We start from the raw sequence: 27,320 nt of genomic DNA on the forward strand, positions 1-27,320 counted from the left end.
ATTATTTCTAGACATTTTACAATTTTAAAATTAATTATCTTCCTTCAAAAAAAATCAACAAACATACTTAACCAGTAGTTTTATGGGAAGCTATATTCCCCTTCATGGGAAATCTTATATTTCAAGACGTATTATTATTGAGCCAGAGGTTTTGATTTGTTGGGCGTACTGTGACTAATCTGCTGCATCTTTCTGCCTGAGGTTCAGGTCGAAGCAGAGCAGAGATTATCAAGAATACGCTTGCTTCTCTGTTGACCAGATATTTAATCTTAAATATTTCTTCTCGAACACAGCCCATGTAAAAGGCAACTAGCCTATGTATCTCTGTGCTTTGAAACAATAAGAGAATTTTCTCAGATGCAACAGCCAGCATTGCATAGGTTTACTGGTGTGCCCTGAAAGAACCACTGTCCCTATATAAACAAGTCAAGAGCCCACACAGACTGGATGAAATATCCCTACGAAGTTTAACTATTACGTTTGCTTAATGGAGTTTTTTAAGGACTATGTCCTGAATAACACAGGATTTGTTACTGATTTCTAGGGTAGACCTGGACCAAAAGGAAACCCGGGGGCTCGTGGACTCATAGGAGAACCTGTAAGTCAGTTAAGTAGGATGCAGATCTCTGTCTTGTTTGCAGATAACAAGACAAGACATGATAGGGGAGGTCTTGCATCTTACAAACTGTGTTATCAAACTTCTACTCTGCATGTCTATTTGTGCAGACTTCAGAGTGGGCCTGGTTAGACCAAACCCTAGTTGTCCTGCTGTTAATGACAAATCTCCCTTTCTTCCAGTTAGCCTAGAGCTGAGCCCATTGCCAAAAGATTCTTTGATGTGAATGTATTTTGCAAGCCACAATGTCTGTCATGACCTTAACCTGCCCTGTGCATGGTTGCAGGGCATACCTGGCAAGGATGGACGAGATGGAGCTCCTGGACTCGATGGTGAGAAGGTTTGTAAAGTCCTACTTACAAACTGTGCAGAAAAATTTCTGTTACTGTCCCGTGTGTGTTGTGAAGTTGTTAATGCTCATGAGGAAAGAGCATAGCTGGAGAGCTTTTGCTTCTAGAGAGAGTTTTTCAGGAGTGTAACAAGTGAAGAAGAGCAAAGTTGTTCCCATTAATTAATCCCAGGGATTTCTTCAGGGATCCCTGAAGAAAGAAGATGCACATATGGGCCATAAACATACAACCTAAACTCAACTAAGTCTCTCTACTTAGTTGTTCCTATTGGCTGACTCTAGGGCTTCAGAGATGCTTTTTCAAAGCTGTTGACAGAGGCATCTGTTTATTCTAATTGGCTGTAGACAAAGTGTTGTCAGGTGCTAGTTGCCTGATTCTTGAACGATGATCCCACAGGAACATGCTCTCTGTGTTGCCAAGGAAGGAAGGGTCTTGGATTATTAACACTGGGAGTTGTGAGAGGACTAGAGAAACACTTGCAAGCACTGAGCACCCAACTGCCTCTTGTTTCCAGTGGGTGCCCAGCTCCTGTAGGCACCTTTGCACCATTGTAAGCTCACCCCAAGCACTGCTCAGTGCAATGCCCATCTTGCACTCTGCAGGTACAGCAGGCTCTTGGATCTGCACGTGCTGGGGGTGGTGGGAGATTTAAAATGCCTGTTTGACAAAGATATAGGGGAGACATTCACAAACCATTTCCGAGTAACAGAGGTCTCTCCTAATCTCTCAATGTCAACAGGGCGATGCAGCTCGCATGGGTTCTCCTGGAGAGAAGGGGCCAAACGGACTTCCTGTGAGTATGGCGGCATGACCAATTGCCCTCGAGGCATTACAGCAGCTTAGCATTTCACAAGGATACGTTGTGGGAGGAGGAGGTTTGCTTTGTGCACTGCCTCACAAGGAGCCCCATTTAAGCCAAGACAAAATATACTTTTCCTGCAATACAGAGGGGGAGCAGTGCACAAGACAGAGTGGAACATATCTGGAGTGACAGCAGGTAGTAATATAGAGGTACCCTGGCCTTTGGCCAGTCTCACCCAGTTTAATATCTGTATTTGAAATAGACTTTCCTTACCAAGTCCCAATGATGTGCATCCCTTATGCAGGGAGCTAAGATTTGGGATACACTGACCAGGATCCAACAGTATTCTGAGCTGTGTCCTTGGCTTGCTTAGTGTTTACTGACAAAATATCTCTCCAGACTTCCAACTATTTAAATGGAGATAAAGTATTCCTTCCTTCCTGTTTTGCAGAGTATCTTGAACATTCTTGGAGGAAGGTTTCTGCAGAGCAAAATGCTGCTGTTGCTGTTTTATTTTATATATTTCTTTGCTCTAATTACCAAGCAGTAGGATATTCAGAGCTGCTAGGACAGTGAACAAGAGGGAAATTGAAGCCACCATTTTCATGGCAAAAACTGCAGAAATGTAAATACTCTATTACTTCAAGCAAATGTTGTTCCTTGTATGTCAAATCAGACCAGCATAGCAAATTTAATAACTTCACTTCTTCTGACACTGATTTGTTTTTTTTCTTTGTTTGTTTTGGTTTTGTTTTGTTTTTTGTTTTGTTTTTGTTTTTTTACAGGGATTGCCTGGAAGAGCAGGTATTAAAGGCTCAAAGGGTGAACCAGTAAGTGAATCTCTTTAATGATGACTTTTGATGGGGAAGCTATTAACTGTGTTGTGTCAAGGCTTTTTCGATTTGTGGGGATTCACGCCCCCAGAGGGATGACTTACCTCAAAGTGAAGGTGCCCATATTCCTGCCCAGACTGAATTCCCCTGGCAGCGATGAGTAGACGTTGGGTACAACAACAACTGACGAGGCCCTGCTCTTTTTAGGACAGGTGTTGCACCTATTTCAGTGAAGACATATTGGATACACAGGAAGGTCACCAGTAGTTTGGTAAATATCAGGAAGGGAAGTGTGCCCCTTTTTGTAAGGTCTTGAGAGCAAGATTAATCTTCTAATTAATCCATCTCTGCTTACAAGAGAAAGCCAAAGAACCACTGAATGGACAGAGATTTGGATGGACGGACGGACAGACACACACACACACACACACACACACACACACACACACACCAGGAAAAAAACCACAACAGAGCTCTAGATTGGCACATACATGTGAGATGAAAGAAAATCTCAGACAGACCAAAGCAGTGTATCACAAAGCAATTCTGGGAAGTGTTGTCTGTCTTTCCCTCCTATTCCTTTCTGTATTTCCCCCATCTGTACCTGCTTTATTATTCTTGCTAATCCTCATGCATATGAGATATCTGCAGGAAGACATTTCTCCTTGCACGACAGTGACATAAGGATGAATGAAGTGAGGTTTCCTGAGCATCGCTCCAACAGGTTTTCCATGTCTTGCTGGGCCACTTTAGCCTGAGATGGGATGTGGTGGCATCATCATGGGGCTGACAGCCCTCCTTAGTCACTGATCTTGGTGCAGGAGGTACAGCTCATCAGTTCTCTAAATGTCCATTGTATGGTGTTTTCCTGGTCTTAAAACTATAAAAGTTTATCACTTTTTATTTCCTTCCTTTCAAGTTTTAACTCCCTCTTTCAGTTCCCACTTTGTTGCTCTGGGTAGGACAAAAGTGACTCGGAAGATATGCCCCAAATGAGTGTTTGTTTTCTTCTCTGCAGGGCAGTTCTGGAGAGATGGGAGAGGCAGGTCCCTCCGGAGAGCCAGGCATCCCTGTACGTAACACTGTGACTTACATCTGTCATGAGCTCTGCTGAGTGTGTTTTAAACCAAAACATGAATCTGGAGCTTAGATGCTGCACAAATTCAGTAACAAGATCAGCGCTACGTCTCTCACACCTAGCTGCAGTGATGGGTGCTCTTAGGCATCCTGTGCTTATGGGGAAGCTGCTGAGTGAGCGTGGTGCAGTCCAGCTGGATGGACACTTCCAGGCACAGACATGCGTTCCCTGAGGTGGAGGTGCAAGCCCCCAAGGTGGGCTGCATGGCCTAGTGAATGCAGCATCACTAGGCCACACACTAGTTGGAAATTGAAATAACCTGGCTGCAAACAATGTGCACCGGCTCTGCAGTGGGTTGGAGAGGGTGAACTTGATGCTCCCAAATGGCATACCTGACTTTGGTGTTGTTGCTAGGGCGATGCCGGTATTCCTGGTGAGAGAGGCCTGCCGGGACCCAGAGGAGCAACTGTAAGTATAAAACTGCTTCTTAAAGTGCAAATCAAATGGATACCAAAATAGAGTTTGGTAGATGAGATTACTGCCTGGCTAAAATAAAAGGCTGTATTCTCTATGGGTGTTGTCTCTTGGGAGTCTCAGCAGATCCGTAAGTGGGTCAGATCCTGCTCTCGCTGATAGCTCTATGCAAATGCAAAGTGATTTCTCCCTTTTCATGTAGCAAAGAAAGCTGAAGTTGTCAAGAGGTTTATAGGGCTGCTACAGTCAGTACAGGAGAGCCTGGACACCCAGCAATTCTCTGATCAGATAATAAAGTTCAGCTTGTCCTGAATGTGAGTTAATGAAGTAATGCTTCTTTAAAACTATTCCAACATGCCTAGCCAGCAGCACATGAAACGTGAAATCCTTCCTGCTCCTGTATCACTTTCCTTGGAATGGTAGCAGTTTATTGCAGAACCTGAGACCATGTAAGCAACAAAACTGGACAGCCTGCATGTTGCCATATTGAATGACAGGAGCTTGAAATGTGTTAAAGAGTTTGTTGAATTATTGACAGCCCCTTGCCTTTCTTGCACCAAATTGCATGCTTTTCACAACTGCTTGGAAACACCTCAAAATTCACAACCATATGGAATGAGACCAAAACAATTTTCTGATGAGGAATCTGTTCGCACATCCCCTATCTCATCTGCCCCCCCCCCCCTTCCAACCCTGTTGTAGCATCATCCTGCCAGGAGCTTGCAAAGGAAGTGAATGTGGATGTGAATCACTAGGAAACACAACTCCTTGTACAGCCAGGACTGTTTTCATTTTTACACTATGAACTGGCTACTTTCTGAAACTTCAGGGTTAGAATCCATTGAGGAACTCAGTGGAGCATTTTATTCCTGCATTCATTCTGTTCCCTACATCATCTCATAGCCTAAGAAATACAGAGCTACAGGAACTGCAGTGCAAACCTTCTGAAAATAACTACATGGCTGCCTTTGTGTCCCTACTAAACAACATATGATAAAAAACATTTTTTATTATTGTTCACACTATTAAAAATGCTAGGATACCATTTATTTGCTCACTTCCCAATTATTGTTGCTGTTGTGGTTGACCTTCAAGATTTTTGTTGTGCTTTTTATTTATTTTTTTTTTTTTTAATATCTCATTTTGAAATCCAGAAGCCTACAGCAAGACTAACATGATTTCTGGTATGTGTCACTTGAAAGAAATTGAACAATATAACGATTTATCATTTGTGAGCAGCTGCTCTTTAAACATCGAAGGAAAGGGAAATCAGCCTTAGAAATAAACTAAATTAATAATGTTTGCTTTCCTGTCTCCAAATTTTTCATCAAAATTGGATGCCTCAGAAAAGATACTGTATTATTATAGCCAAAGAGCAAACATTGATTGATTTAACTGTATTGACACAGACTTCTGCAATGGAGACAATAGCAGTTGAACCAATGTTTATTTCTACTGATCTGCAGTGTTAGATTCCTAAGTGTTATATGAAATGTATTTAAGCCTGGGCTATTAAAATAGAGATGCAGGATTTGTCCAGTGTTAAGACTATTTGGCTTAAACTAATTTGACTTTCCTTATCGTACTAAATCAAGGGTTACTTTATGTTCACAGGCCATCAAGATCTACCAAATGCCAACATTTTTGAAAGCACTAGAATAGCAAAGTAATTTTGACACAATTTAATGTTACTTTCATAGAGTTCTGTCTTTATAACTCTCAATTTCCTTGTTGAATTAAAAGCTGAAAACAAAAGTGGAAAGAGTAACCACAAAAATATCTGAGTAGTTCTTTGAAAACAGTGGTAATGTATTTAAGCAAATAGGCTCCTATTTCTGGGCTTTCTGTACAAAGTTACAGCCACGCTGATCCTGTCAGCAAAGCAGGGATAAGGTGACTGATACAGATTGTAATTTTAGTCACATTGCACAAAAGGATTTCCTCTTTCTTTTGGTGATGGCCTGAAGAAATGAAATAAAGTAATGGATGTTTGGATATCAAGGTGAATTTGTAGGGCTAAGAATTAGGGGGAAATACATATAAAACCTTCAAATACTATTGTAAAAAGATCTAGAAGAGTTGTGCAGACAAAGCAAGTACAGATGCCTTTTTAACACTGGGTGCACCTGCCTTGCAGTCCCATAGATACTTGACTTTTTCAGTATATTGGATAGTCCATGCTGACTGAGGTGGCCAGTGTAAAGTTTATTAGAATCGCTCTACACTGCAGCTGGCGGAGATGACTGCAAAAGGAGATAAAGCTGAAGTCCCACTTTGTCACAGAAGTTTGTCTAAGGCACCTATTTCAAAAAGACACTTCAGAAAATTGGATTTAGATCCTTAAATTACTTGGATTTTTATTTTACCCATTATATTTTATTGTATATCTGATTTTCTCAGTAGAAAGCAATAGACTCCTAACAGTAATATTCATTTTCTCTGTAGAATGCTGGCTTTTAAAAGCACCTGCACTAAGAGAAAGCCTAAGAGGCTGTGTTTTTTGCTGTATTGCAGGTACAAAATATGTCCAAGCAAGTGGATGAAATTGCCATTTTTTATGTCTAAGTGCACAGAGCACATATTTTACAGCTGTTTCTTGCAGAACTGGACCAATTAAATGCTTAGTACTGAGATGGCAGATCCCCTTTAATGTATGTTTTCCGTGCAGTCTCATGGTTCCACTCTTTACTGTCACTGATCTTTTCTATTCATGAGTGTGATATGTCTAAGCATTAACAATATAGAAATAAGCATTTTTTGTTTACAGTAACTATTAATAAAGTTCAGCATACCCCAGACATCACTGTAATGGCTGTTCATCAGCATTGCCACTGGAAAAACTGTTCTTCACCACAAAACTGCATGTTTCCTCTGTGTTAGAACCGAGTCAATTTGATTACAGGTGTGACTTAGCTGGCCCTGAATTGTCTTCTTACAAATGTTTATCGTTCTCCTTTCAGGGCCCACTTGGTCTTCAAGGTCCAATGGGTGCCCCAGGTGTAAGAGGCTTCCAGGTCAGTATGCCGGTAACGAGAGTCATTTAATATGCGTCATGTTCTGGAAGGTCAGATAATGCATGATGGCAACAAATGATAGGAAGAAACGTCCTTCCATTTGTCAGAACCAAGTTAACACCTTTGTTAATGCAGTGCAGTAGAAAGAAAACAGGGCCAGATGAGCTGCCTGCTAGAGGAAATGGTATTTAGTGTTTGTTTACAAAAAAGAGGGTTGAGTTTGATCTGCATAAAAATATCTTACTTTCTTTTCCACATAGAAATCCCCAGCGTATCTGGTTGAAAAAAGTATATAGTGCTAGCTTCTGAGCATCACTGTATCTATCAGTCAGGAGTTACAGATGTGATTTTATTAGAGAAGGAGCTAGGCCAGCAGCAGGCTGGAGCACTTTGGCAGTATGGTTGACTGCAGTTGGGAAACATGGTGGAGCTGAAGTCAGAATAAACTATATCAACCAAAGCAGAATTTTGCTAGCAGAGACTGTGCCCTCTCTAAGAGTACTCTGCAAAGCCTTCTGGTGTTCAACCAGGCATTGGAGGCTTTGTGGAGCCTGAAGGCTGCTTGCCCAGAAGGTTCATCTGCAATAAGACAAAGTGTTTCCTTGTCCACAGTACAGGAGATGAAGTCAGAATAAGCAGGAAATTCCTGGGACCTGGAAGTAAGGAACAGTCAGCAAGCAGTTATGGGGATGTCATGGGTTTCTTGTCACTTTAAGCTGTAGCTCTTTATTTATTTATTTATTTATTTTCCTAACAGGGCCCCAAAGGTGCCAGTGGGGAACCTGGCCTTCCTGGTCCAACTGGAATTCGTGGAGAGTTTGGTGACAGGGTAAGGAAAGGAAGATAATCTAATTCCTGTTTTGGAGGCATGAAATATGACCTCCAAACATTATATGGCTGGTATCATCCTGGAGAACGCAAGTAGGCTTGGAGAACACCAGTAATTGGGCATCTCAATGCACCATTGTAGCAGCTGAGTGTCCAAGACAGACCTTACAGAAAAGTAATCTTGACCTTTCGGGCCTTCAGCATCCAGCCTACCTCCAAAGTTTATTTTTGGGTCCATGTCTGTCTTTGCTCACATCACTTAGATGTTCTTAAAAAAAAAAAAAAGAGAGAGAGAGAAACATGGGTCCTGCCTCTTTTATGGCTTGACTCATGTTCCTGTCCATGTTTCCATTTCAGTTCCTAGAACTCCCACTATTTTTAGACAGAATGGATTATTTTAGAGAGACTTCTGGGATGATATCCTAGCCAGAGTAGACAACTATTTGTTTCTTTCGTGTTCTGTATAATAATTTCTCATGTGCTTTCCATGAGCACAAGAGAGCTGATTCACCCATTGTTATTCAGAGCTTTGATTAGGGTTTCTGGACTTCTAAAAAAAACATATTTTACTCAGTGATTTCTTTCTGAACAGCAACACACCTGGCCCCCACACTTCAGGATAAATCCAGCTTTCTATTTAAATGAATTCAGTCTCATTCAGCCAGCAGGGCAAAGCCCACAGCGCTTGTTCGGGGTTTGCAGAACAGTGGCCGTGTGTTCGCCAGCTCCCTTGACTCCAGCTTTAAGGTGAAGTTTCTGTGTAAATAATCACTGCGGCACCTTGGGGTTTCACAATGGCCCTTCTGTGCTAGGCTCCAGGCAGGTTTCAAAAAACCTCTTAGCTGGAAGGACTGTGAGTCTGGAAGGGTAAAACAGGCGGGTTATTATGGAGCCGTGGGGTCCTGCTTGCATTCAGAGCACAGCTGTGGTGAAAAATGTGTGTTCAGAGGGGATGTGGCCCCAACACCGGCCAGCCTGTTACCCAGAGAGCTTCTCTGAGCAAAGGGAAGGAAAATCTGATGCTTAATGCAAAGGGACTCACAGTAAAAATATCTAGGTTTTATTTCTGGCTGTGAAGTTAAGTGAATTTGCTCTTAAATGTCATTGCTGTTTCTCAGCCCCCGGCTCGTTAACAGCTTTCTCCAGAAAAACGTGCTGTAGCGAGCTCACGTAGCCCTGGAGACTTTCTGCCTCCACGAATGCAACTGGCACTTAGCGTAACTTCGATATTGCCCGTTCCGTCACACTGGTCTGAGTGGCAGCCGCCTGCAGCCTTAGTCCCCTGCGCAGGCAGCTGGGGCGGCTGAGCAAAGAATCAGCCTTGCAATTTTCCACCCTTCCTATTTGGCACAAGATTTGACCTGGGGAGAAGCTAAAAGCTCAGAACACACCTCTATAGCTTAAGGAAATGACCTTTCTTGCTGGGGCAGATGACACCTGCTGTGGGCTGAGTGAAGAGCACAGCGATACCGAGCTGGGTTTGCATCGCTGACAGGCTAGCCTGGTCGCCCTGACTTAAATAAAGATGGGAACAGGATCGATACAACCCTCCGCCCAGCTGCCTCTAACCCTTCACACTCCACTGAAATCAATTGTGCCTGGGTTTTTTTCTTTGCAAAAAATGATTCCTACCAGCCTGAGTTAACAGGTACTGACATGTTTTTTCACAGCTTTCAGCCTGGCTGTATTCAGGAATATAAATCAGCATATCAATAAATTTATTGTTCTTGCATGAAGAATATAAGAGTTTAGTGCAGTGCACCATAAGATATGCAACAGCACTGAGACTATATAGAAACCATCTTCGCTATTGACGTGGGATATTGGGGAGAAGGTGGATTTGACAGTTGTTATCGATGGAGGTGGTAACTGGCAAACATTTTTTCTGAGCATTTTACTAAGAACAAATCCCTGGGAATTCTGAATGCTGCAATAGTCTAGGGTAATATCTCTCTCAGTGATTCTTCTCTACGCGCTGGCAAACACAGGATGCCCAGGGAAAAATGTTACTTGTGTTTGGCTGGAGAGTGGCAAAACCACGAGGACGGCCAGTGAATGTGGAACTGGTCGTTCTCAGGGCCATTAAATTCTTGTTGCTCTTTCCCACTGCGAGGAATTGCTACTGTGGAAAATTACAGAGTTTTGAATCAAAATATTTAGGGCTAAGTTTTTCTCTAAGAGAGCGTTCTGCATAAGGCACGATCTTTGGTGACTGAACTTTATTTTGTTGCCATAAACTGTTACGGAGCATTGGAACTTCATGAAGGTTGGAATATAAATTAGATTACAATAAAATGGTCAGAAAATAATATATTGTATTTGCCATTAGTACACATAAAATGGGAGATATAAATGGTCTGATCATTTTTGTATTTCTACCTCTCATTGTCTGTTTTGCAGAGAATTGTCTTTTTCTTCAACAGAAATCCTTCCCCCCCCCTTAAATTATTCAGTGCCTAATTGAAGCAGAGTGACATGCCCACATTGCATGAGTTTGTCCTCTGTTAATACTCTATTCTGCTGAGCCACCTCTAGATCTAGGTATTAAAAAATGGTCAGTTTGAAGATGTCAGAGCAATGAATGTGCCGTAGAAATCCTGTTTAAAGAGTAAAGTGGTTGAATTTGCCCTACAGATTCTGCTCTAGAGAAGAAAGTCTGGGGTTTCCAGAACTCCCTTCTGGCTCTGCTAAATGGACCCGGAGTTGCAGAACGGGGCTAGAAATGTTCCATTCCCTCTTTGCGAGTGCCAGGTAGACACACTTAGACTTGGAAGGATTTTTTCAAGCTGCCTAAAATTATTTCTAGGATGATGATTGCCTCTCCTTGACTCATCATCTAAATGTATTTTATTCCTATGGACATGTTCTTCTGTGGATCTCAAAGTCAGGAGTAGCTAACTCTAAGCACCAGGAAAACTGACAGTCTAAGGAGGCCTTGAAAAACCATCCTGACTTTTTTCCTTATGGTACAAAAACATTCTCAGCCATTTTATGCTGTGAGTAAATTCAGTCCACTTTTCCCATCATCCAATGTGAAAGGGAGAGATCCATTGCCCACTAATCTTATCCTGGAGCTTCTTCTGTAATTTATGGATTTCTAAAATTGCTGTTTCAGACTTGATATCCAGATGACAATAATAATGAAAAATAGATGGGCAGGAAGGAAAAGGGGTTCCTGCCTCTGGGATGTCTGGAGAAAGAAGACTTCCGTGAAACAGGTTTAAAAAGGGGGAGAAAAGAATAAGATTAAATGCACAGAAATCATTTTAGTTTTACTTAGGGGCTAGGACAGGAGACAGCCCGTTCATAGTCGGAAGTGCTGCTCCTGCAGCGACCCCGCACTGTAGCTGGCGTGGCATGGGGCCGGAGAAACTCTCCTGCACTGCACAAGCCAGCAACTGTAGAGTGTCACAGAACTAGCAAGAAGGCTTAAAATCTCTTCTTATTTCTAAGAAATGTGAATGAGACACTGTCCCTCCTCCTTGGTGATTAGGAGACTAATTCCCGTGCTCTGCCATTGGAGTGAATATCTGACCACACCAGGAATTCACAGGAATATAACAGTTTGAGCTCACTTGCCTTCTTTTGCTTATTCTCAGGGTCCTACCGGTGTTACTGGTCCCAAAGGTAACCAGGTAAGTGAAGCTGATCTTCCTTCTAAGATAATTTCATGTTCTAATCAACAGTTCAACTGTACTTCAGCTGCAGCCTGCTTTTCCTTTCCTTAAAATGAAAGTGGAGCAGATACCAACAAAACACTTTTTGTTCCAATTTTTTCTGTGTTGATGAGAGACATAAAAATGCTGTGATAAAAAAGCTAGACTTGTGCTGTTTATTTTGTAACCACGAGGCATGCAATACGTAAGCTCCTCAGCATTCGTTCCTCAAGTAAGTTTAGAAGTGCAGTGTTTCACTGGGGCTGTTCAGTGACTAATGCAGAGGATTTACCCTAGCCACGAAGCCTAACAGACTAATGGACTAATTTAATCTTTTAATTTTTGCTGCTTAACTTCCACATTTGGATTAATCTCAGAGATGAGTGTTTGAGCCAATTTGCATCAAATATATAACTTATGCTAATGAATGATTTTTCTGGAGAAAATGGAGTGCTTTTCCAACAAATATTGCTGGTTTTGTTTGCAGATTTCAGTTGCTGCGTGGTCTCTGTTTTGTTGCTAAGGGAAAGATAATCCAATCTCCATTTGTCTTGAAATAACTTCCTCTCTAGAGCATATGGTCACCATAACGATGTTCATTATCTGCTCTAATTGCTGTGTAATGTGCAAGCTCTGCTGCTTCAGCATAGGATCGAGGAAATGCTGCAGCGTGCAATGAATCATGTCACTCCCAGCGATGCTTGAATTGCATGCCTCTGTTGGCTTGAGGGAGAGTGATCCACAAATTGATGCTCCTTGTCGCAGCTAGTAAAATTCATGTCGCCAGATCTTTAGCCACCCTCGTGTTAGGGGCTGAGACTGAGCTGCTGCCAAGCCTCTCCCCAGACCAACTGCAGAGAGAGGATCCTCACCAGAAGGTGATGGATCACATCTGTTTAAGGGTGGGATGAAGTAGCTTTGGAGAGGACTCTTTCTGCTGAGGAGAAAGCTACACTGGACATTGAATATTCAGCTGCCGTTGCAAACTCACCTTTTCTGTGAGCTCCAGAGGTGGGGAACCTGAAATTCAGATTCTCTGGAAGAAACTTGTAAAAAGTCCCATTCCAGACACTTCATGTCAGAGACTCGGTAGGGCAGGTAAAATGCTGCCCCTGAGTGCTTGTTAAGGAGCCACCACCTGCCCATGGTGGTGTCTGTGGTGATTGCCTGGTCCTGTCTGTATGAATTCAGTTTTTCATCCTGCATCTAAGTTCTAGCCTGCTGCAAAGAGCACCTAGGCCTTGTGTGAGCTGCCTCCCACCCGGGTACCAGTGTTAGCTGGGAAGCAGCTACCGTGGAGATCGGCTTTGGGAAGAGAACTTCCTTTTGCAGGAAGCTAGGTGCGCCCGTCTCCCTTACAAGCTGAGGCTTCAATACATGCTGGTGTTTCACTTTCAGGGCATTGCTGGAGCAGATGGCCTCCCAGGTGACAAAGGAGAACTGGTAAGTGTCCTTAGATGGCCTAGAGAATCAAGAACTAATATGGCCAGGCCAAATTAACCATGCCAGAGCTCCAAGAGCCATCATTACACCGCTGGTTGTGAGAAGGAAGAGGCAGCCCAAGCCTTCCGTCCACCATGTGCACTGTGTCCATTAGCTCTCGTCTTTAGGAAGCCCTGCATAGCCAGCATGATCCTTACAGAGCTGTGGCATATCACCACTGAGCTGTCATTTTGCTCTGCAGAGCAGCAGGGAACACTGTTGTGGCCCTGGTGCAGGGTCTAGATCATCTCAAAATGTAGCCAGGTTGCCCTTGCTGGCATTCAGCGTTGGTTCGTAGCGCAAGCCTGTTACCCAAAGTGCTCTGGCCTGTTGTGCAGTCTCTAACATCCAGTTACTGTTCCTGGCACCTTGATTAGAAAAGCCCATTAGGTGCTATGTATGCATCTGCTCTGCTTCCCAAAGCAGGGGAAGCAGGAGATTTGATTCAGATTCAGACTTTTTCTAATGGCTCATTTTCTTCATATTTTCCTTTTATTTTCCATAGGGTCCCTTTGGTCCTCCTGGCCAAAAAGGAGAGGTATGTGTCAGACTCTGCAGACTTGTGCCCTGAAAGGTTTGGGAGTAAATATGCTTCCTGTATCTCTCACTGAGGTATCTCCATAATCTGCATTGTGGCATCATTTCCTAGAAGCATGTTTTCCTCGCAGCCATGCCATAAAATCTATGACAACGAGGATTCTTTATGGCATTTACATGGCTCAAACTGGTTTTGGTAACTGTGCTGCAGCACAGACATGGAGTCTAATTACCATGACCAGAAACACATGTGATCAGCCACATCAATTAGGGAAATAGGAAGAAAAGCTTAATTAATCCCCTTAAGAACATAATGGACAGTGTCCTCCTTTTTAATCTTTTCTTCCTTTTTCTTCATTACAGCCAGGAAAAAGAGGAGAGCTTGGTCCTAAAGGTGCCCAAGGACCTAATGGGACTGCTGGTGTACCGGGGATTCCTGGACATCCAGGGCCTATGGGCTTCCAGGGAGAGCAAGGCGTCCCCGGCATCACAGGAAAACCTGGCCCTCCTGTAAGTATTACCTGCTTTTGGGGCACAGTCAAGGAGTCACTGAAGTGAACAGATGGATTAAAAGCATAAAGTTTTGTCCTGTATTTTAGCAGACAAAAATAGGTAAATGCACACACAGGTAACAGTCCTTCAGCAGTGGAGTACCAGTGCAACAAGATTTATACAGTTTGCAAGTTTCAGAGTTAAGAGCAAATCCTCCGAATTCATACTTCGGAGAATTGATCTTCTCTCACAGTGATACACTAGTAGATTTTCTGCATTCATTAGAATGGGCTGTGTTAAGTCACTGTTTTCATTAGAAAAGTGAGTTAGAAGTTGGTCATTTAAAAATATAACTGTTCACTTCTGCAAATGGTAGGTATGTCTTTGTCTAGAGCTAATGTTTCATCATTCAGGAAAGGCCAAATAACCTTTAAAATTAGAAATTAAATATATGGCCTCAAAGTTAATCCCTGCTATTAAGATCATAACTTCTCATTGAAGCTATCATCATGTGAGGGGGAAACTCATCCTCATGAGGGACCCTATGCTTCTTATTACTGAGCTGCTGGAAATGAGTTTGGAGCCCTGACGTTTCAGTCAGGGATGATTATCAATGATGTGGATTTGTATAAGGCAGGATTATTTTGTTAATTGCAGGGCAAAGAAGCCAGTGAACAACACATAAGAGAACTCTGTGGGGAAATGATAAACGGTGAGTACTACTGGGAGAAAACAGACTTTAATTACCATATTTAGCTGAAGATATGGAGAGCCTGAATATAAGATGGCTCCTGAGATTTGTTATTTCTCTATTTTAATAGGGAAAAATAGGTTGACCTTTAACATAAGGCAGTTATTCAGGAAGTCACGTTGTCTGAGACATTCTTCATTTTTCTAAATTTATTATTTTAAAATCATTCATCATGGTAACATGCCAAACATACTGAAAGCAGCTTTGACACAACTCTCATACTGGCATGCTGGCAGGTGCTGGATTGTGGGAGCGTCTCCTCTAACCTTTGTCATTTTGAACTTCAGCTCCTATCTTGTCCCCTGTCCTCCCAGCTCTTTTCTCTCCTCTCTGCCACGCACCCCACCTCTCAAGGGACTCCAAGCTCCCAAGAAATGTTCTTATTTCTCTGGCGCTACTGTTGTGCGTTTAGAGGTTACATTCACCATTTGGGATGAAGTTAAACTCTGAAAGCTTGTTTCAGAAAACTCATTTCAATAATTTAAGTATTGTTCTCTACAATATTTAAAATCTTTTGAATTTGTTTAGGAAGTAGGAAATATCAGTGGCTTTAAAAGCCTACAGATCGCTGACCAGAATCTCCATCTGTGTCTAGAAATTATTAAAAAAGAATTAAAAAATCCGGATGAGCTGGCATGGCAGACTCTGTAATGTTCAGTTTCCTTCTGCTAGAAGCAGTGTGTAGGAGTGGCAGAGAGCAAGAATTCTGCCTAAGCAGGCAACTTGCCTTTATTGTCAGAAAGTCAGTTTTCAACTGCTCCGTCAATTAACCACACGTGGTAGCAAATGACAGACAGCCAAGCACAGGGTGAAAATGCTGGCTGTGCAGTTTCACATTTAATGTTTTTTTTTCAGATCAAATTGCACAGTTAGCTGCTAATCTGAGAAAGCCGTTGTCTCCCGGAATGACCGGTCGTCCTGGCCCAGCTGGTCCCCCAGGGCCTCCTGGAACAAGGGGAAGCGTTGGGCATCCTGGTGCTCGTGGTCCCCCTGGATACCGGGGGCCAACAGGAGAACTAGGCGATCCGGGTCCCAGAGGTGAGGCTAAACAAGTGTTTCCTGGCAGTGTCCTGAGCATTTTGAGTTTCTTTTGACCTTTTCCCTTCCTGTGCTCTGATTTGGCTGCAGTATGCAACTTCTTGTTGAAATTCTCTTTTTATATTAAAGGTGATACTGGTGAAAAGGGAGATAAAGGACCAGTTGGTCAAGGTATTGACGGGCCTGATGGAGATCAAGGACTTCAAGGTAAGGCTGTGCAATATTTAATAATCCATGACTAAATTAAAGGCTATAGAGGGGACAGCTCTGCATGTTGTTGGCAGTGTATTATCATTAATTTCTCCCTAGAAGAATTACACTAGGGTTCTTTTCCTCTGGGTAGCATATTCGAACACATGGGGAACAGCAGGTGCACAGAGCTTGAACAGCTGGAACTTCATTAGAACATCCCCTCTTCATACCTCTCCCATTCCATCCTAAGTGTTTTAGAGAAAAGGCTGCTGGGGACAGCAGAACTCTCTGTCTTGGTTCCTGCCAACTAATGGCTGTGAAAGATCAGGCACTCTTCTAGATCTGAAAGTCAGAACCCTTCTTAATTGCTCCCTTAATTGCTCGTTGTCAGATTCAGAAGGTTATTGTTTTCAGTAGTACTTTAGATACAGTAATTAGATAATAAACAAGTAGTACTCCAGTTCACTTAAAGGTGTGCAACACCTAGGTAACTCTGGCTCCAGACTAAGACAAAGGAAGGAATCATGCCTGTTGCTTCAGGTATTTCCTGCACGCGGTGTCCTGATGGACACTTGTCTTTTTGGTGCTAGCTACGACACAGACTACAAGCTATATAGTCCTTCAAGATTATTATTTCCAGATGAAACAAGACAGTTTCTGACAAACGAGATCTGGTCCCCAATTCTTCTGCAGACCTAACACAGCAACTTGTGTAACAATTTTGAGAGTACAGCAGTGTTATTGCTCTGCATCTGGCTACAATCTCAGTTCCTGAGGTCATTAATCCTTTATCAGAGGATTCAGAGGTTCATTTATGCAAATTAATGAATATCTATTAGAAATTCTGAAAGAATAGTCTTTATTTTGCTTACCCGTTAAAATAGTTTTCTAATTGTGATTACATCTGCACAAAGAGTATGTTACAGGCACCAAGAACAGGCGCTCCATCCATATAATTTCACAAAAACAGTATACTTATACCTAGTTGTCCCAGATTTCTCCATAAAATAAGTGCATTAATCCATAAACATGTTTTCTTTTCCAAAGCTTGTGAAAAGATGCTACTTTGCACATGTTAAGATATTGAAGGCATCTGTCCTACTCATGAAATATAAGGAGATCAACAGCAGCTGCAATTCTTCTCTTATGAATGAACAGGATTAGGCACTTATCATAATTAAGATCGGAATACAGGTTTATAGACTACCTGATACACTCGTCCTTCAGACGGACAGAATCTTACTTTACAGGATTTAAGGAAGTTTCAGTAGCTTGCATCAGACTTATTCTTGTTATAGATTTGAGAGTTTTGTGAATTATGTTTGGCATGTGAAGGAAAAAAATCAAAAATAAATAGCTTGGGTCAGTCAGTCCTAAGCAGAAATTATTTTTGCTAATAAACAAAATGTACATTTTAACATAAGTTTTTTGAAATTAAACACAGGTGTAAAGGAAGCTCCATATATGTACTATCAAGGGGATGGTCTGTATCATCATTCTCTTTGTTCTTCTACCCTTATTCAGAGTCTTAATGACTACTAGATTTTCAGAGGCAGAATGAATTGAGAGCTAAACCCTTCTGCCTCAGTTTTAGACCACTAAGGAGCAAGGTAGGGGCCAAGAAGGAGAGACAGATATGAGCACTCTTATAGGCACTCTAAGTAAGCTATAAGCTCACACATCTAATGCATCCCTTGAACCTGCTATTTACGGACCATGCAAAATAATTCTGGTTACAATTAACTGCTGTTACTCGTGGAGTGATACACTAACTGAGGGAGGACAAAGATGGAGAACCCCCTTCTAGAATGGTCAGCAGAGATCAGATATATACAGTGACAAATAAGCAATACCAAACACCTGCCTTCACCTATACTAAGGTAAGTCTAGTAAATCTGAAGATACTCTAATAAATCCAATGCACATACTCCAAATTTAGGCTAAATTTATTCAACTACTTGTACTAAATGGCAATAACAAGTCTGATGTATAGACAATCGAAGTATTTCAATAAATTAGAAAATAATAAATTTTTCTTTTTAAAATAGTAAAGGAAGGAACAAAGATAATATTTCATGAAATCTTTTTCCCCTTCTTGTTTAGGACCACCTGGTGTACCTGGAATAAGTAAAAATGGTCGGGATGGTGCTCAGGGTGAACCCGGTCTTCCAGGGGATCCTGGTACTCCTGGTACTATTGGCGCTCAGGGAACTCCAGGAATATGTGACACATCAGCTTGCATGGGAGCTGTTGGAGCATCAACTTTGAAAAAATCATAAAACAACATTACAAGAAGTGGAGAAGTGACTGAATATTTAAGCAAACAGCGCATTGTAAGAAAGAGAGAATCCTCCTAATGATAAATGGACAGATGTTCCTTCTCTTAAAATGAGTTAAGTGGAGACTGACATAGTAATTCAGTTCTATGGAAAAAAAAAAAAAGCATCAGACAAAAACTTTTAATAAAAGATGCTTTGTGAGCATTTTCTCCTCCCCATAATTATTTTCCAGAATCTTTACTGCTAAACAATCTCACCTTCCCTTTCTCCCTTTGCTGAAGAGACCAGCAAGAGGAAGCATTGTTCCTTTTTACCATCATCTCCCTAACTGTACTGAAGATCATGGCTAGTCTGTACAAGCGTTTGAGCCAACTGAATTCCTTGGTACTGTTCCCACTGACTTCAGTTACAGAGGTTCATGCACTGAAGTCCAAATTGTTAAGTTATTTAGGCTCCCAACTGTTATTTAATGGAAATTAGGCATTTAAGTATCCAGTATTTTTAAGACTATGGTCTAACTGAAGATCATAGCCCAGGTATATTTCCTGTCTACTCTCAGTCTTCTGATTCCACCTCAAATATCTGCAAGGACTAGTAAATAGTAAACCTCTTGCAATCAGATTCTGCAAAAGATGTAATGTACTTATTTTAAGTTGCAGGGGAGAATTTTTGCATATTTCCATATAATAATAAAGGAAATTAAGTAACAGCAGTCTCATGACCTCTAGTTAAACTATTTGCACAGTAATTGTGAATGGAACCCCAAAGAGAAGGGATGCTCTTTTAAAGACCAGCCAAAAAAAAACCTGTATGAACTGTTGTAAAAATAAAAGGAGATTTTTTTAACCTTTTCCTTGTGATGCTGAAAGTGTCATTATACATACCAATGCTTTGATGAACTCCAACTTCCTAAGCTGTTTTAACTAGGATTGTATGGAAATAAATTGCTGCAAAATTGTGAATATCCGTGATTTAAAACAGTATTTATTTTGGAGACATTTTTGTACTTCAAAACCCGTTAGCATCATCTATTAAAAAAAAGAATTAATAAAGCCACTCTCAGTTCACAAACTATTCTATTTCTGTCCTAAATGCTGAAGTTTATGAATAATGGAGCCATATTAATCTTTAAACATGAAAATAGTCTTTGCAGTTAAATAATCTACTGTTTACAATATGCCACTTTGGGACTAAAGTAACAATACAAGAACCTGCTGGACAGTTGTTTATTAAACATTAAAAATAGTACTGTACTTTAAAAACAATGCTAACAGCATTGTATTACTCATGGGGGGGAATGTGTTAAAATATGCATGGCAAATGTGAACTTCATAATATCAGTACAATTTAGAAACTATGCACTTATTCAATTAACTACTACAACTTTTAATGGGAAAAAAAAGGCATTATAATGGTACCTTTAGTTTCTTTTTATATTTGAAGAATGTATTTGCATCTGGTCATTAAAGGACCAGTTGATATTCTTCAACAATCCCTAACTGTACCACACCACTTTTTTTTTTTTTTTCTTTAAAAAAAAACACAATGCAGAACCATAAACAGAAGAAGAGTGAATGTTTGGTAACTAAAGGGGGAAAGTACTCAGTAGGTGTTGGGACATTGTCTTGCTGTCTCTAGTCACTGAGCCCCTTTATCAGAAAAATGATTAGTACTGTCAGTAGCTAATTTTCATTTCCATTTTGAATAAAGAATGTTTTCATTAATGGTCTATTTATGTATTCCTACACATTGCATTTTGCAAGACAGTCCTCGAGCCTATCATACTTATCACATGAAATGAAGCCCAGCACATAAACAAACACAGAAGAAAAAAAAAAAAAAAAAAAAAGAAAGCAGACTGGACCCTTGTTAGTTATCCATACTTCTCAAGCATTCAAGGCGGTCAGTTCAGACTACTTGATCTCCATAGCTATGCGTGTTTTCCTGCACTGGACATGCTACAAATGAGTCTGATCTTGCTATTTTTAGTCTCCTGCCTGTTTTACCACAGAACACAGTCTCAAATTCCTAAAAATCAAAATACAAAAATGATTATGTTTACTGTTTACTTTAAGATAGTGTTTTGCAAAACACAAATGAAAACATACACTGCACCTTTAACAGGAAGTGATGGGGCAATACAAACAAGTTTTCTGTACACACATCATCCACTCTGTTAAGATAATTAGCAGAGCCAGAATTGCTCTTGGGCTTCAACTACAGTTGTAGTAGCATGGGAGCTGTTTACAGGGCACGTAGTCCTTTACTGCTCTCACAGGCTTTGAGATTGTGAGGGTATGTAGGTGTGAATTTAAAAACAAATTTTTTTAAAGGAATGCTCAATGTTATATTCGTCTTTTATAAAGTAAAGAGCATCCAGCAAAAGCCTTGCACATGCTTTTAGTTATATTCTGATGGACTTACTTAAAATACTTCACATTTTTATCAAGAAAACAATGAAGTTAGATTTAAAACCTTTTTCAGAGTGTCTCCATGCCTTTCATGAATGTACTTCAGAAATGCAGTTGTCCATTGTAAAGTTGTTGCCTTATCAGTGTCAGCAGTACAGAACGGAACCAGAAGATTCAGTTCATCACAACAAATCCGGATTCTGCGCCTACAGAAAAATACAAAGGTTATCATTCAGATGGGAGAGAAGACGGGAAAAAAGAACAATTTTTTTTTTTAAAAAAAGACTACACAAATGTACTACCAGTCATGGCCTTTGGGGGGGGCTTTTCTTTATCTTTTATTAGCTACAAACTTCATGTTTGCATTTTAGCCATATTTATGTAATTTATCTTTACAGATTTGTAATATGTTCTGAATTATCTCCGCTTTTTCTCACAGAGTAAAAAATAACAAAAAAAGCCCTCCATCCCTTTTTCCCTTTCACAAACATCCAACACTTCATCTCGTGCACTGTTTATTTTTACAAGTAAAACAAAATATGTCAAATTTACCTTTTATTCTGAATGATGGCAGTATTACAGTGTTAGTATTTTAGGCTTCAAAAACTTTGTGCTGCAGCTCCACAAAGAAATTTACCTTCTGTCTCTCTCCATGCGGTTATGCCTTTCCCTTCGCTGAGAGATTCCTTCCTGTGTCCCACCTTGTACCTGTATACTTGAATTTGACTGGGCTGACTGCCAAGGACCCTGTGCAGATGCAGTACTTTGGCTATCACGCATATTCTGAATTTCACTAAGAGGTTTTCGATCTACATTTGTATCCAATGGGCTTATTCGGCTGCGACTTCTCTTAATTGCTTGCTTGCATAAGGCGTCTTCTTTGCAAAACAGAGGAAAAGAAGAACCTTATTTATAACACTTCTATTATTGTTGTAATTCTGATCAAATATTGATCACAAAATTTATTTTTTGTCATTTTAGTTATGCAGAATAATCTTTGAAACTTTATTTCCATCCTAGACTGACTCTTATAGGAATATATGTCCTCAGGAAGCCCTAACGCACTGCTTTCTGCTTGAAAATCTGCCTAGTTTCTGTTTTCTTGGAGAACTTACAGAGATAATGCCTGCCTTTATTAATATTTGAGGAACGCCTTTAAATGTTCTCAAGTTTGTTATCAGCTGGATCTGCTATACCAATTTTGGGGCCAAAAAGAGTAGACAGAATCCAGTTACTTAGACAAGGTCCAGATTTTCAAAGGTACTTTGCAGCCTCAGGTTTTCTCATTTCAAGCTCGCAGTGCTAAACAATGTTGACAGTATGACTAAAATTGCATGGTGAACATTTTTTTGAGGAGTCTAGTTCCATATTGCCTATAGCATATCTCAGACATGCTGACCACATCTCATACAAGTCAGTAAAATCGTATTTGTAGTATAAAACAAACAAATGCAGAAAAAAAATGCAGATTTGAAAATGAAGGGCAAAGAAAGCTAAGTGAAAAGAAGCTAAATGGCTTACCTCCAACTTTAATCCAAACTTGCTCAGGCAAACCTTTATTCCTAGCACCTACTGTCTGTTTCGTGGATTCAATTTCCTGATGGTAACAGAAAGAGAATGTTCTAGGTAACCCAAGGTCTTGATGTTTGGCAGCTTCCAAAATAGTGCATGATGTTCCAGAGGTCTGTGAAAAATAAAAAAAGAAAACAGAGGATTTTATATATATATATATATATATATATACACACACACACACATACAGGAGAGACTATTTTGATATCAGGGGAACTTCTTAAGTTTTAGGGGCATGATTCAATGTATTGTATCAGAACAAGTTCTAATTATTTCTGCATCATGATCATGGGATTTTAATAGACTGCTGCATTTTGTTGTTATACCTCTGGCACTTCCTGAGTGCCGTGCTATTATTCTTGTTGCACAGGTTACTGTGAGTGGGAGGAAAAAAAAAAACACTTTTTCATCAAAAATGAGTTGGAAAAAATAACTGGAAAATTGTTCTTGCTAAGCATTTCCTTCTTGTCTTGTGTAGACGAAGGTTATACACACAAAAACTCAAGCAAAAAGCTATCATCTTCCTAGTAAGACATCAAAAGGCCTATTGATCATGTTACCTGGATGCGTATTATTACAGATATCATACCTGCCACGCAATTGGTTAGAATAAGTACTTCTGATGATCTTAAAGATTAACATAACAATAAGCAAATTACATTGTAAATCATTTTATCATGCCTATTCAAACCAATCAAAAACCAAAAAGCATTCAAACATTTTGATACAAACTTCTAGAATTATATTACACCTAAAAGGTCTAAGCTAACGTTGTCAGCATTTGAAATTAGCAGTTGTTAACGGCACTGATACTTGGCACACGCAGAGCTAGAACACACCACTCTGGAGCAAGGTCATTAGATGCTTATTACTTTGAAATCCCTGAACCGCAGGAGGACCACCCCAGGCCCCTTGTGGGGAAGTGCCAGGCTGTCCCACGCACTGCAGAGCACTTGCCCATGGCAAGGTTCAGGGTGATGTGGATTTACGGTGAGCTAACAGGCTACAATATGGCATACTGCATATCCACCACATACATATAACAAAGGAAGCAATAATTCTTTAAGAGTACACAGGTCTAGACTGAGGCCTACGCGACACAAGGCACAGGGTAGCAACCTGCTGTCCCTGATGGATTTGTAGCTGGAATAATTAGTATCAGTCTCCTCGCCAATCTTCCGCCATTTACCCACTACAACAATATAACCAGGAGAGGAAATATTACCAACCTGCGTTTGTGAAGGATTAGCACTTCCAGTAGTAGAACAGGCATTCATAGTAAACAGTGGATATGTGAACTGTAAAGCAGTAGTTGCAGCTGCAGCCTTATTTTTCACCAATGCAGCACACTTATTCTGATGCTGGTGAAGAGGAACACCCATCAGTTCTGATGGCTGCCGGATCAATGTTACTAAACTTAAAAAAAAAAAAAAAAGAAAGAAAGAAAAAAAAAACACACACATGCAAGACTGACTACTCGAAAATGAGGAGGGTAGAAAAACTTATAGGTACACATACTTTTAGTAACTATCATCAAGAAACCACTTTCCTTTACTATAAATACAAATCATTACGATTAGCTAGCACCTACTTCAGTGACAAGAAAAAAAGATCAGCTGAGAAAGTATTCTGTGCAGTAACAGTTACACTTTGTACTTCAGTGAAATGTTTGTCCGCACACTAACACGGTTACAGGGCCAGATTCTAAAACATCATTTTTTTAAGAAGTCTTTTTGTAGCCAGGCCTCCAAATTACATCATTAATCAATTTCTTAGACTTTGTTATGATCTAAAATCTATCTTGCTTTTAGCAAGTAACACATTAAAACTAGGCAATGTTCTTCTCTCACCTTTATTTACATTGCACACCGTTATCAAAAATGAAGTTGTAAAGTAATTCATTTTGTATCTATTTTGTAACTATTTTTATTTATGCAATATACAGATGGGCCTACCTGAGGTCAACAGAGTTGTAGCCATCTTTTACCAGCAGTTTAAAAAGCCCAACTCGTCATTTTGTACATGAAAAACAGTACTGCTCATAGATTTAACCCAGCAAAAGTGTTGAGCTATATGAAAATAAATAGCTTAACAATATAAACTAAAATTAATTCCAACACACTTGTTCAGAGTTACTCCAGATTCTTGGGGTTCTTGACACCTGGGGTTTTCTGTCTGGATGCTGTTGAATCTGTCTTCCAATCGAACTCTGACGGCAGACTTCGATCTAGACTCTGGTGCCAATGCTGAATTGTCAACAAGTACGTTTTCTTTATTCGTCCCAACAACATTATCACTGTGTTTAACTCTTATTAAACTGTGTCCTGGGACTTCTACAGAGCTACTGTTAGGCGTTTTATCCGTTTGGTTCAAAGGGACATTGGACTCACTAAGTAACATCATTCTGAGCTCCTGAAAGTCAATATGGCCCACGCATGGGTTTGTACTTAGCAAACTGCTGTCAGAAGGTAATCCTGACTGACAGATCACTGGGTAAACTGACTGGTTCCCAGCGCTGTTTGGTGAATACGCATCTTGACTGGCGTTCAGCGAGGCCTGGTGCAGAGGGGGGTCTGCAGAATTACCAGCTGAGAAGAAAGCAGAATTGAGCCTAGCTTCCACTTCACCTTCACTAGCTTGTGCCTCCATATGGGAATACAGTATGTGCTGGAGCTGAGTGTACTCTATTTCCGTCATCTCCACCAGGCTGAGGTCTGTGGTGGTGAAGCTAAGGTTTTGCTCACCAAAGGAGACGTCACTTGAGCCTCCAGGTCCAACAGCAAGCGGAGCAGGATCGGGAGCGCTAGCTGTGCTTTGAGGGACGGAGGTCTGAGCTTCCTCCGGGGCGGATCCTGACATGACTAAAGCAAACCTAATCAGTTACCAACGTATCTTTCAACAGCAAAGCACAAAACCTGTAAAAATTATCCCTAACAGGCATTAAAAAAAAAAAAAAAAAAAAAAAAAAAAAAAAAAACGAAGGCACCAAATACTGATTCCGTAACTGCAACACCGCAAGGACGCCAGGCGAGGAGGGGGCTCCTCGCAGCGTGTCTCCCCCCTCCACAGAGGCGCGGGCGAAACCGGCCCCGCCAGCGCCGAGCCCGGATCACCGGCAGCGCCAGGCCTGCGGGCCGGGCCCAGGCTCCCTCGGCGCCTCCCGGGCCGGCGGCCGCTTCCCCCAGCCCGCCGCGGGGAAGGGGGGGGGGGGAGGCGGAGCGGGGCAGGCGGCTCCCTCCGCTCGCCACGCCGCCGGGCAGCGGCCAAACGCCGGCGGCTCCCCGCGGGCCGGGGCCTGGGGAGCGGCGCCCACGCGCGCGCCGCCGCCGCCGCCGCCCGCAACCGCCGCGAGGCCGCCGGGCGCAACCGCCGCCCGCTGCGCACACGTGATCGCCGCGCGCATGCGCCCGCGCCCGCGCCCGCGCCCGCGCCGCGCGCCCTGCGCCAACCGCCTCCCCTCAGCGCCGCCCTTCCCGCCCGCGTAAGGGGGGTGGGAAGGGGGGGGGGGAAAACGTGAAATTTTGAACTGAACACCTCCGCTTCGTTTCCGTCCTGCGGGATGCACTGGTCTCCCTGCCTTCCCCCCCCCGCCCCCAGCAAGAATTCTGCTCTGAGGCAGGAGACCTTTTCCAGTGTCCCGTACGCAGGTGCAGTGGGGTTGGCAGGAGAATCCATTGCCCTGGGTTTTCTGTAAGTTAATCATCCGACTTGGCAGTAAAGCACTTCAGTAGTTCACCAGCATGCGGAAAAAAAAAAAAAATCGTTTTCTTGGTCACAAACGTCCCTCGCAGACGGGATCCCTCCGGATCCGCACTGAGACGTTCTCCACGGGACAAGCATCCAACGCCCGCGAGCGGTTTGTGTGTACGTCGTCTCCATCATGTATCTGCTAGTGGTTGTGCTCTTCAGTACTACAAACAGATGCCTAGTATGGGAGCCAGATTGTGGCACAAAAATATTCCAGCTCTTAAAAGGAACCACCCAAAGATCAAAAAAAACAAACAAAAAAAAAAAAACAAAAACAAAAACAAAAACAAAACAAAACAACAACAACAAAAAACACCACCCTTTCCAAAATCTTTATTCCCTTCAGGAAGTCCCCAAATCAGCTCTGTTGACCTCATTGCTTTAATGAAGTGAGCAATCAATAAAGGTAAGATATGCTGGTACTCTCCGTGCTGAGCTGTGCCTATCAGATGAGGTATAGCCAACGTCTGAAAGCATCTACGACTTTTCTCGAGAAACAAAAGCAGAAATTTTAAAACCAGTTTCCTGCACATTGATGTACACTTTCACCCTCCTGTTACCGTTCAGCATGGTCTATGTGTAAATTTTGCATATTAAAGTCTCTTACAGATACACTATTCTTTGTATTGTTCTAGACCTTTCAGAGGTGTTTACATAAGAATTTAGCAAAATACACTTTGGAAAACTAATTCAGCTAGGTATACACAAAGGTGAAAAGGTTGTTTCATGCTAATCAAAAGTTTGAATAAAGCTATAGAATTATTTATTTTCCCTTTCTTGCAATGAATAATAATAAGAATTCAGTACCATTTTTAGTCTCTGTGAGTAAATTGTTATGCTTATTTCAGTCTAGATTCTGGTGTCCACTGCAGTGCAGAAAATAGAAACCTTACTGCAAAATCCAAGTCCAGCTCATAAATTACATAAAGCTGTGGTTAAGAAATACAGCAGCAGTATTTGTGTACACAGTATATCTGTCTGCAAGCAGTTGAATTTTCTGCTATTAGATCTCTGAGAAAATTTAACTGCTCCTAGATTTGTGAACAGATTCCCAAAACTGCTATGTGGTAATGGAATTTTCCTAAAAGATGCAAAAGAGAAATAGTTACACATCTACTCTCACAACAATGAAAAAAATCAAGCAATTTATAAGTGATGTGAATTTGCT

General features: G+C 41.4%; 2 protein-coding genes across 3 annotated transcripts in view; one reads left to right on the forward strand and one right to left on the reverse strand.

Annotated features, from left to right (window-relative positions):
* Positions 1-19,273, forward strand: part of COL9A3 (collagen type IX alpha 3 chain) — a 44,171-nt gene extending 24,898 nt beyond the window's left edge. Inside the window, exons 17-32 of the mRNA XM_062589350.1 lie at positions 545-598; positions 903-956; positions 1,706-1,759; positions 2,554-2,598; positions 3,620-3,673; positions 4,094-4,147; positions 7,114-7,167; positions 7,925-7,996; positions 11,595-11,630; positions 13,050-13,094; positions 13,639-13,671; positions 14,034-14,180; positions 14,820-14,874; positions 15,769-15,951; positions 16,081-16,158; positions 18,247-19,273. Coding sequence (XP_062445334.1) covers positions 545-598; positions 903-956; positions 1,706-1,759; positions 2,554-2,598; positions 3,620-3,673; positions 4,094-4,147; positions 7,114-7,167; positions 7,925-7,996; positions 11,595-11,630; positions 13,050-13,094; positions 13,639-13,671; positions 14,034-14,180; positions 14,820-14,874; positions 15,769-15,951; positions 16,081-16,158; positions 18,247-18,422 — 1,194 coding nt within the window. The 3' untranslated portion in view covers positions 18,423-19,273. The remainder of the gene's footprint in view (positions 1-544; positions 599-902; positions 957-1,705; positions 1,760-2,553; positions 2,599-3,619; positions 3,674-4,093; positions 4,148-7,113; positions 7,168-7,924; positions 7,997-11,594; positions 11,631-13,049; positions 13,095-13,638; positions 13,672-14,033; positions 14,181-14,819; positions 14,875-15,768; positions 15,952-16,080; positions 16,159-18,246) is intronic.
* A 367-nt stretch (positions 19,274-19,640) lies between these two features.
* Positions 19,641-25,325, reverse strand: TCFL5 (transcription factor like 5). 2 transcript variants are annotated; one of them, XM_062589352.1, is made up of 6 exons: positions 24,528-25,325; positions 23,635-23,821; positions 22,355-22,517; positions 21,471-21,708; positions 20,898-21,039; positions 19,641-20,450 (listed from the first exon to the last, which is right to left on the reverse strand). In XM_062589352.1, the coding sequence occupies exons 1-6, from the start codon at positions 25,262-25,264 to the stop codon at positions 20,331-20,333; spliced, it is 1,587 nt and encodes a 528-aa protein (XP_062445336.1). In that variant the 5' UTR covers positions 25,265-25,325; the 3' UTR covers positions 19,641-20,330. The 2 variants fall into 2 exon arrangements, with proteins under 2 accessions (XP_062445336.1, XP_062445335.1); XM_062589351.1 differs by having other exon boundaries at positions 21,471-21,711.
* Between the last annotated feature and the right edge of the window lie 1,995 nt (positions 25,326-27,320).

The sequence above is a fragment of the Rhea pennata genome, chromosome 16 (assembly GCF_028389875.1).
Source record: "Rhea pennata isolate bPtePen1 chromosome 16, bPtePen1.pri, whole genome shotgun sequence".
Taxonomy (NCBI): domain Eukaryota; kingdom Metazoa; phylum Chordata; class Aves; order Rheiformes; family Rheidae; genus Rhea; species Rhea pennata.

Coding starts and splice junctions, on each gene's coding strand:
- TCFL5 (XM_062589351.1), bottom strand. CDS start 25,264: ATGTCAGGATCCGCCCCGGAGGAAGCTCAGACCTCCGTCCCTCAAAGC. Junction 21,712..22,354: donor AGTTTGGATTAAAGTTGGAG/GTAAGCCATTTA, acceptor TGTTTTGCAAAG/AAGACGCCTTATGCAAGCAA. Junction 20,451..20,897: donor ATGGAGACACTCTGAAAAAG/GTTTTAAATCTA, acceptor TTTGATTTTTAG/GAATTTGAGACTGTGTTCTG.